This window comes from Balaenoptera physalus (assembly GCF_965194825.1).
Source record: "Balaenoptera physalus genome assembly, chromosome: 1".
Classification (NCBI taxonomy): domain Eukaryota; kingdom Metazoa; phylum Chordata; class Mammalia; order Artiodactyla; family Balaenopteridae; genus Balaenoptera; species Balaenoptera physalus.
In genome coordinates, this window is record NC_138882.1 from 58,226,331 (window position 1) to 58,237,330 (window position 11,000).

At 38.4% G+C, this 11,000-nt stretch overlaps 1 protein-coding gene across 21 annotated transcripts in view; it reads right to left on the bottom strand.

Moving 5' to 3' along the window:
* The window catches only part of RABGAP1L (RAB GTPase activating protein 1 like), a 786,837-nt gene that overhangs the window by 133,067 nt on the left and 642,770 nt on the right, over positions 1–11,000 (bottom strand). For 9 of the 21 annotated variants that reach the window (XR_014256708.1, XR_014256709.1, XR_014256710.1 and 6 more), the window contains exons 20-21: positions 3,896–4,024; positions 101–466 (exon numbers count right to left, since the gene is read on the bottom strand). Coding sequence is in view for 9 of the 21 variants with exons in the window: in XM_082437232.1 (XP_082293358.1) it covers positions 3,896–4,024 (129 nt within the window). In the remaining 12 variants the exon portion in view is untranslated. Of the gene's footprint in view, positions 1–100; positions 467–3,895; positions 4,025–6,071; positions 7,284–11,000 lie in introns of those variants that run through there. The other 12 variants (XM_082437232.1, XM_082437226.1, XM_082437234.1 and 9 more) reach the window with 4 other exon arrangements.

Genomic DNA, 11,000 nt, shown 5'->3' on the forward strand with positions numbered 1-11,000 from the left:
ATTTTCAAGGATAATTAAATGAGAACATGTCCATTCCAAGACTATACGACCGTACACAAATCCTATAAAAATAATTAAAATCCAAAAAAAAATGTATTACCTTTGACAGAAATTCTATCGTTAAACAGGCTGTGGATAAGAAATCATGATTTCCAACTTTTTTGCCTGTTCCATGCCTGTCGTCACCTTTGTCTGTGAATGCTTTAACATGCAGCCGTGGTCTGTAAGTCCACGATTTCCTAACATTTCCAGTTCCCAGCACATGCTGCTGTAATGATGGCACGATGACTCACATCCTTACCACACTCCCACTTTCATTATTCAGTGTAACACCTCATCCTCCACAGCCTCTCACGGGTTGCAGCATATCAGAATGGGGAAGGGGGAGGAGGGGCCGACAGCGGAACAGGCCTGAGTGCTTTTTCAAAACTGCAAGCTGCTGTGAAATCCATGTAGTGGGTTGTGACTAGCAGAGGGAAGGGTAGAAGTTTAAAATGGAATAGAATAAAATATAGTAGAAGAAAAACATCAGAGTGCATCATACATTGTAAGCGTAAGTATCTCTTCAGGTGTGTGTGTGTGTGTGTGCGTGTGCGTATGTTTAAGGTCTTGATATAAAAGCTATTTCAAAATGTAGGTCTTGGGGCTTCCCTGGTGGCGCAGTGGTTAAGAATCTGCCTGCCAATGCAGAGGTCACGGGTTCGAGCCCTGGTCTGGGAAGATCCCACATGCCACGGAGCAACTGGGCCCGTGAGCCACAACAACTGAGCCTGCGCATGTAGAGCCTGTGCTCCACAACAAGAGAAGCCACGACAATGAGAAGCCCGCGCATCGCGATGAAGAGTAGCCCCCGCTCGCCGCAACTAGAGAAAGCCTGTGCACAGAAACGAGACCCAACACAGCTAAAAATAAATAAATAAATAAATAAATAAATAAATTTATTAAAAAAAACAAAAACAAAATGTAGGTCTTGGTTTAAAAACAATCTTAAATTTTCATGTTGGAGATCTACGTTCTAGTCCCAGCACGATCCCTGAATACTGTACAATTTATGTCTTCCTTCTTTCAGTTAAACCTCACATCAGCCTCACAATCATGCTATAAATTAAAATGGTGTCCCTCGGGTACTGTTTTAAGTATCTAAGAGAAAGGTACTCTCCTTAGATAATACAAAAAAACGAAACAAAACATAAAACAAAATAACAACCCTATTATTACTTAAAAAAGAATTCCTATCTATCTGTTCATGCCCAAATAAATCACTCTGGTTGCACATAGCACTTTCATCCCAGGAACAATCCATTCAGATCATATTTTGAACTTGTCTTCTAACATTTTATGTTTCAGTGTCTGTCAGATCTCACGTTTCTGGCTTGACAATCGTTAGTTACCTCCATCCTCTGAGGAGCTTCATAAATTATATAGGGAAAAAATCTTTCCCTGTACATTTCATATTTTTAAATCACTTTCCTGGGTTTTTTGTTCTCAGTTATTTTCCCACAGTTCTAGATTTCCCTTGAAAATATTTACCTATACCTCTTAACTCTCTACTCTTTTATTCTTAGAAATGCGTGCTGTCTTTTTTTTTTTTTTTTTTTTTTATAAATTTAGCAGCAGACTTTTTTTTTTTTTTTAATTTATTTATTTTTGGCTGTGTTGGGTCTTTGTTTCTGTGCGAGGGCATTCTCTAGTTGCGGCAAGTGGGGGCCACTCTTCATCGCGGTGCGCGGGCCTCTCACTATCGCGGCCTCTCTTGTTGCGGAGCACAGGCTCCAGACACGCAGGCTCAGTAGTTGTGGCCCACGGGCCCAGTTGCTCCGCGGCATGTGGGATCCTCCCAGACCAGGGCTCGAACCCGTGTCCCCTGCACCGGCAGGCAGACCCTCAACCACTGCGCCACCAGGGAAGCCCAGTGCTGTCTTTTAATGGATCCCTACAGCACTGCCCCAAGTTATAGTACTTCTTTCTGACAGCTCTGGAACAATCAGCTGGCTGAAGCCTACCTTTCAAACCTACTACCCACAAAATTCAATCAAAGGCACCATGACCACTGTGTTTTCAACGTCTACAGACAAATGTGGCTTATGCTTAGTCATCTGGCTTAGCCAAATAAAACAATCAGTCATAAAGCCTTTAAAAGTTTGCATTTCAGGATGAAGACTTCAGAGGTCTATCTTTCTTAATACCTTTGGAAAATGATCTCTTTGAATACAGAGTTCATTTGGAAGACAATGTAATCTTTTTCTCCTCAAGTTATTTACGTTCAGCATTGAGTTGTACTTTTGAAACATTTAGAATTTAGTTTAAAATAACTTAAAATTCAAAAAAAATCTTACACCAGAAAAGTGTTACAGTGGGTATTGTGCTTAAGTGAAGTCTGTGTCAAAATACATTTTAAGAAATGAGCTTAATAAATCAATGGCTACTCTATCTTCTAATTGCTCAATCCCAAATCTGTGGAATCATTTTGACTCCTCTTTTCCTTTCACACCCATGTTTAATACATCATGAAATCCCGTTGGTTCTCTTTCAAAATATAACCAGGTTCCAACCACCTCCATCTCCAATCCATCTCTATCCCTACTGTTATCACCCTGGTCAATCTATCATCATTTCTCAACAGGATTACTGCAAACCCCCTATCTGATCTCCCTACTTCTACTCTTACCTTCCTATCGTCTGTTCTCAACACAGTAGGCACTGTAATCCTCTAAAACCTCAGACAGATCTTATCACTCTTCTACTCAAAACCTTGTAAGGGCTCTTCACTTCACTCCAAGCAAAGCCTAAACCCTTATAGTGGCCTACATTTTTAGGCTCCTTGTGAGCTCTCTAGCTTCCTCTCCTATTGCCCTCATTTTCATTCACTTCATTCCAGCTACACTGGTCTTCTTGCTGTTCCTCAAACTCACATGGCATGAGCCAGCCCCAGGGCCTTTGAACTAGCTGTTGCCTCTGCTGAATTGCTCTTCTCCTAGACATCTCCATGACTAATTCATCTCCTTCACCTTCAGTGAGGTCTACTCTGACTACCTAACAACAACTATAACTTTCCTTCTCCCCATCAATCCAATCTTGCTTATTTTGCCCTACTTTTTCTTTTTTCATAGCTATTTATCACCTTCTATCATATTAAATATATTCTTTAGTATGTTAATTGTTTACTGTCTCTTTCCTTCGGCAAGAATGTAAAGTCCATAAGACCTGGGATCTTTGTTTTTTCAGAAAGCAAATTTACATTTTTGTCATGGTTAGGTAAGAAGATTCCCTAGTATATTCCAAAGGTCCAAGAATTTACATCAGTAAATTGGTTCCAATTTTTTTTTTTTAAAATGTGCTATCTCACCTTGATACCCCAATTCTCTAGATAGAGATTTCTATTTTAACTTATTTATAAAATTTGTTTATTTTTATCAGACATCTGATAAGGAGCAACGTATCCACAAACATTTGTCAGGTGTGGGATGGAAATGGGTAGATCAAGACAGAGCTTTCCAAGTCCCTTAGAGAAAGGAAAGCACGGCCTAAGCAGGCTTTTCTTGCTTGGTCCTAAATAATCTTAAAGCAGATGGCAAAAGCTAAATACTAAGTCTGCTGCTATGGAAACCACTATCACAGCAACCCATTCTAGAGCCCCACCTATGAGATAAATGTTTGTCTTCCTCTTGTTACAACCTGAACCTGCTAACGTTCACTCTAAGTTCTACTAGAAGGTACAGCCACTATAGATACATATCAGCTTGACAAAAAAGTCTGAGAGAAACTAGCTCATACACCACATCACCTTAAACATAGTCAAAATCCAGCAACATACTGAGAAAGAGTTTTATATAATTTGCCATGTTATTCTGCATTCAAGTTCCACCTTTATTATCTATAAATTCATATATCTTACCTTAATATTGCAAGCCTGCTCCATTAACCTTCTTGCATTTTCCTCTGCCCTGTATCTCTTTGGAAGCTGGACTCTGAAGAACTTTAAAGCACCTTCAAAATCAGCCTGCAGAAGATCTTCCTTTGAGGTCTAAAAAATAATCACCAAGAATCATCAATTACATTTTAACCTACGTTCAGAACGAATACATTGAAAAAGGAATTTCTATTTTCTTGAATGTACTTTTATAGCCAAGATCTAGGTGAGCTCCAAAAATTTTTAGGAAGAGATTTCTAACCTCTTTACTATAAGCTGAAATAAGTCACCATAAATCCTAGACGTGACAAAAGAATTAACAGGCTAACATATTTAATTTATATTACCTGAAGATTTGAATAGTGGATCCTGGCAAAGCTAACCATGTTATGGCTCTAAAAAAAGAAAAATGCCAGAAAAGGAAAAAATTTGAACTCTGGGACTAATCTGTGATTTTAGCTTGGTAGGCATTTTAAGGATATTTTACAAAGCTGGCTGAAGACATAGACAATGCAATCAAAGCACAGCAGAATTATATAATAAACACCTAATGAGAGGATGACTTTTCAACTAGTGACAGTAGCAGTTCAAGTGAAGAAAATAAGAAATTGTACCCATATCTTAAAGACTGCTATAAAAAAGTAAATGAAGCAAACCACTTAACTACTGAACTTCTTATGAAAACTACTGCTTGCCAGATTTACTTAAGAAATAACCACCACTTATAAATATATGTATGCACAGAAAAAAGACTGAAAGGAAATAAAGGAAAATGTTTCTCTGGATAGTGGGATTATGATTTTTTTTTCTTCTTCATAGTTTTCTGTTTTTTCTGCAGTAAAGATTTTGTAATAAGAAAGGCAATAAATATTTTAATAAACAACTATAAGTAATCGCTGGCAAACACTGAGACACAAATTAAGAGATTGAGAAACACTGGGTACACAGAAGTAGGCCAAGCCAAAAAGAAATAAGGTGTGTTAAGAGTCAGCACTTAATTGTCAAAAACTGCAGGAATAAAAGAAAAACAAACAAACAGACAAAAACAAAACATGGTGGCTAGAAATCACAGAACTACATGCTAGTTCAAAATATTACTTTATTTACATTCAAATTAAAAACTGATTAACCTTAAAGACTGCATTGAAAGACGATAAGGAAGTCAGAGGAATTCTGCTCCTAATGAGTTGTCCTCACCACCAGCCTGGTCTAAGCCATTGTCACCTCTCAGCTGAGCCACTGCAGTAACTCCCCAGCTGGTCTCCCTCTTTCTGCGCTTGCTCCCCACGATCTCCTCTCCTTACAGCAGCTAGATGGTACTTTTTCAGATCATGTTGCTCTTCTGTGTAAAGCTCTCCAGTGGTTCCTACTGTGCTCAGAATAAAACCCAAAATCTTTACCATTGCCCACAAGACCCTTCAGGATCTGGGGCCCTTGCCTTCCCCTCCAACCTCATGTTGAATCACATCTCCCTCCTTGCTCTCAAACTCCAAGCACACTGGCCTTCTTTCTGTTTTCTCGTACACACCAAGTTCATTCCCAACTGAAGGCTACTGCCTGTTCTCTCTGCCTGGAATATTCTTCCCCCAGATCTTCATAATGATAACAACTTCTTGTGATCTAGATTTTAACACAAATATAAGATCTGAGTTAGGCCTTTTCTGAGCACTTAAATTCTTCCTCCCAGCCCATCAAGTCATTTTCCATCCAGTCATTTTCCAGTTTTACATCTGTTTTCATCCTAAGGAAAGGGGATTTGTCTGCCTTGTTCTTTGCTGTATCCACAGTGATAAGACTACTGCCTAGAGTACAGGAGGTACTCAACTAAAGCTTACTGAATAAGTGAATGAATTCTACTTTCGCCTCTCTTTCACTATACATATATAATTTTTTCTTCCCTTCTCTCCTCCCCTTTAAAGAGAAACATGTAAAACAGAATAATATATTAATTCACACAGCAGGCATTTTCACAGGGAAGTAGGTTGGCCCAAGTTTAGATTCACAAACTAGTAATCAGAAGACAGAGCCAGGCCAATAGTGCCAGGGAAAAAAAACAAGCTTCAGTACATCTCAGATTTATTTCCTCCCTCACAGATACTGAGAGATGGTGGCAGTAAGTAGCGGAGAGAATATTTAGCATGATAAAGTGCTATCATCTCACCTTAACTTAGTCGGAAAAGGCAGTTACTGGAAACAACTTCAGCCCCAAAGAGGGCCTCTTCAACTAAAATATCAACTGCTGAATTATTGAGAAAGTATCCACCTACCAGTTATGCCAGACATACTACATCCTTTTTCACCTGTAATACTGGTTCTGATGATTATCTCCTTGGCAATTGTTGGGAAAGTTCAACACAGGCTGCTTATAGAGTTTGTAGCGAAACAGGATGAGTAGCTTTCTTCATTACTCAAAAACCTTCTAAGGGCACCTCTTCTATTGTCAGTGCAACTAACCTCTCGTTACCTGCAAACAGATGCCCAAAAATGGTGGGGAGCAGTCTATTGCCTGCAGGCAGCAGCATGGTTACCTAGTTTTCTAATACTGCCCAAGGCCTAATTTCAAGTCCAGCCTCTGAGTTCATACAAAAGCAGAAAGGTTAGGATTAAAGATGAGAAGTCAAATATCCTGTGACATTTGCCCTCTGGTCAGGCAGGGATGGCCAGGCACACAGAGATGCTGTTTGGAGGAGGCTGTAGTCTCAGGGGAGGTACAGCAAGGAGCTCCCTACCCAGGTGGGGAGAAGCCCAACTCAGCCCAGTTGGCTGAAGCCCAACTCAGGTTAAATCTCTGGAAACCAGAATTCAGAGTGCCCTGTGACTGCCATTTCCAAGACACCGTGGGTGTTAGTGAAGCTCCAGATTGCGTGACTGGCCTAACTCAAGCCCCTGAAGAGAGGAGCTCTGATAATCATGAGGCAAGTGTAGAAAATGCATCTTATTTAATCCTCTAATTTTAGCCTCTAGGAAGTACTTGTCAATTAAAGGTGCTCAAGCAAGGTTGCAAAGGATGGAATAGTCATTTCAATTCCAACTCTGGCTAACTCATGGTACTGCATAATTCTCCACTGTTCTCCTACTTTAAAAGTGGGACTGGGCTTCCCTGGTGGCGCAGTGGTTGAGAATCTGCCTGCCAATGCAGGGGACACGGGTTCGAGCCCTGGTCTGGGAAGATCCCACATGCCACGGAGCAACTAGGCCCGTGAGCCACAACTACTAAGCCTGCGCGTCTGGAGCCTGTGCTCCGCAACAAGAGAGGCCGCGATAGTGAGAGGCCTGCGCACCGCGATGAAGAGTGGCCCCCACTCGCCGCAACCGGAGAAAGCCCTCGCACAGAAACGAAGACCCAACACAGCCAAAAATAAATAAATTAATTAAAAAAAAAAAAAAGTGGGACTATCTTCAACCTCGAGTATTTGAGAATGAAATAAGTTAAGGCCTATGAGTACATTTTGTGAACCCCAAAGCAAATATAAGGGACAACATTTTGGAGTTCTCTCTGTTGCTCAAATATGCTCAGATACTGAAATTTTAGTATAACATTTTGTTACATCGTTTATAGTCCTTTTTTCCTAACCTTACAGATACATCTCATATATATTTAACAAAATTTGAGTCACTTTGTACCTATTATTTTGTTAAATATACACACCTCATAAATGTCAAGCATTGATGTAATAACATTAGTCCGAAATATAGGTAGTGGTGCTTTCTACGAAACTAAAACATGGCTTCAATCACACATACTAATTATTAATGAGCTGACTATGGAGATATTAACTTAATTAATGGTTATAATTGAGTTTATAATTGCATGAATGCTAACCCTCTACTCCAACAAAGAAGAGAAGTTTAACACATGATCTTGTGATAAGACCCAAGCTTTAAAAATACACCCCTAAAAGGCAGACTAACATTTCAAAAACCAAACCAAGTACCCGAAAGAGGTTGGGCTGGCTTCTGGATAACATTATCCACCTGTACTCACTACACAGAACCCCATCAGGCTAGAATAATTGATTTAAATTGGAAAGGCTGTTCTTCAACTGGGAAATTCTTAGAGTTTTTCCATATTACCTTCAGAACAATAGGGAAGGAATAGTAAAATAATGAAAATGCAATTACTTTCCTAACATTATTTGTTAAGTAATGTCAGCCAGAAGATAATATACACAAGAATTAGGGAATTTGAATAAGCAAAGGCATGTTTTCTTCTCTTGTACAATAAGGAAAGAACTCTACCAGCTTTTAAATAAGAACTAATAAATGATACCTTTTGAAAATCAGTGGCTCTACTAATACTCATCTTCTGCTCTCCAGACTTTCTGTCAAATCCTTTTAAGTGATGATAGGAAACATGTTTACCAATTACACCTTCAAAGGTAACATTACTTCTTCCTCATTTCTATGAATAGAGCTATATAAAAAGATTACCTGGATAATTAAAAAACATTTAAATAAGTCCTACTTCTACTTCCTTTCAAGTAGGTAGAAATAAATATCCAGAGGGAAAGGTAAGTAGGATGTTAATGTAAGAATCCTTCCCACTCACCCCAGTAAAATGAATTAAGCACATTGCCAGGCACACAATAGACACCAACATATATCTGTTCCATGAATTTATAAAGGATCTACTTCAAGCATACTCACTATTAATAAGTCAAAAATTTATAAGATGCAAAATAGAAAGGAGATGTAGGACTTATTTTGATGTAAAAATTGATTTTTATATTTGCGGGGCATCAGAAGTATACATGGCAACTTTTATACTTGAGTCTTTAACTTCTTTTAAGAGTTATCATCTCTCTTCAGTGAGTAATCCTTGCAGCAGTCAACAACAGAGGTAAAAATGAGAGAGAAACTTTCTCCTCTGCTCTTTTATTCCCTCCTTAAAATTACTGTTTTCAGGAAGTCCACAAATTAAAAAAACAAACAAAACTAGGATGCAGTTTGACAGCATAAGAAATATGATCAAAATTAAACTTTAAATGGTTACTGGAGGGACAGCTGGAGCATTTGGCTATAGATATATGTCAATCCTCTTCAGCCTGAGAGTCCTTTGGATTCACTGTGCACAGTGCCCAGAGTATCAGATTGAAAGTATAGCCAACACCTGATATCAACATATAATGATCTGATAATAACTTCCCATGTCATATAAAAGCAAAAAGAAAAAAATCTAGGAGGATAGGGAAGATTTTGAACCTGAGTAAAAGTTTTTCCTCTTTCTCCAAATTTCACACACTTACAGAGGAGTATGAACTCTGGCTATGTGCCCCTGCTAATATCATTTGGAGTGTGTTTTTCCCACTGAAAAATTCAGTGCAAGAGTATCATATTTTAAAGTGATTTAAAAAAAAAAAAAAGAAGGCAGGGTGGGTGGAAATGAACAGTTCTAACATTTGAGTGTTAGCTCCAGATGCTTCTATTCGAAACCTCTCATTTTCTTGGATGACAAATCTTTCTTTAAGGGCCTCTGATAAGCAGCAAAATCTAGGTTTGATTATTTTAGGGGATTATTTGAAAAAAAAAATCTAGGCATGTTTCTCTTTCTCACCTTTACTATATTCACCACAAATGGCTTTTCTTCCTTTAGTTATAGTGTCTAACAGGATTTCCATTCCGTTGAGAAATGTTTCTGGAGGTCTAAGAATCATTTGCAAGCACAGGCTTTAGAAGAGGACATTACTTAGCTGGTATCTAGGATACGTATATCCCTTGCTTTGATATTTTAATTTCACCAAAGAAACGTGTTTGGTGAGTCTGCACACAGAATTTATGCCTTGTGGTGATATCTAAAATGGAGTACTTGTACTTGATTTATTAAAGGGAAATTATTCTTTACTAGGTGTACCTTTGAAGGACAATAAGCAAAAATTCCAAATGTGCTTGGTGTTCTCATAGCTTGATGGTCTCTCTGTGAACCAGGGAACAATAAATAAGGCTCAAAGTCCAAATCTACAACACTGTCTTGGTAAATCTTCATTTATTTGATCAGTTTCATTAAGAAAATTAACTTGTCTTATATGAAGAAAACTACTGGGATCTTAAAAGTAAAATAAGGGATTTGTATGTGTTTAACCCACACACACATTCATATTTAAAACATGATTAAAAACCTAAACTTCAGTGCTTGCCCTCTTGACTGGTAATGGAAAGACTGCAACATTGCATGTGGCAGGATTCCTTTTAGGATTACCCTGTGCAGATTAGCCACTGATCCCACATCATTAGCCAGTCCAATAACACAAGGCTGAACAACTGTACTTCCCTCTGGTACATATGCTAAACTTTGAGCAATAACTCATTGGATAGCTGATCCCAATTTATAGCCATATTGCTAATTAAAGGGCATGTGATTTCTCAGAATGTAGAGTACCCTAGTTCTATCGACAATCTTTTAAGTACAACACTGTATAACAAAGTCAGAGATTTCCAAATGGCCCTATACACAACGCAGAACACACTTTTCACATATAATGCAAATGGCACTATTACCTGGAATGTTAGAGCCCAAAACAACCTGAGGGCTGTGCCACCACCTCAGGTACCTAATTGAGCAACCAAGCCGACTTTGTACAGTTGCAACATATAGATATCTATGACCTCCCACAGATCTGAAGCTTGTGAAGCTTATGGGTTTTGTTGTTGACAATCGTTTTACGCTAGAGTCATCCGGATTTTGATGCAGATTTTAGTATGACAGATATTCTTAGTTATCAATTTTATGTTTTCCTTCAAAACACTGAAAATGTAAATGCCAAAGATAGGCAGCGCTGGATCACTGTAAAGTTATCAGTGGAAGCCCGTGAGACACAAAGTTAAGCAGTCTTTAAGAATATGGAAGTGTATTAGACCAAAAACTGATTCCTCAAATAGAGGCAGAGAATTGGTTGAAATATATTTTAGCACTTCTTAGTGTCAAAGCTCCTGAAAAAAAAAAGCTTTTTATTTCACTGTTAAAAAACAAAAACAAAAACAAAAAACTCCTTTCTAATAGAATCATGAATCTTCAGTTTTCTCCTTTATTAAGAAAAGAAATGTGATGATTCAGGGGAACAAAATTCAAGTGAGCACTGATGACCTCACCTAG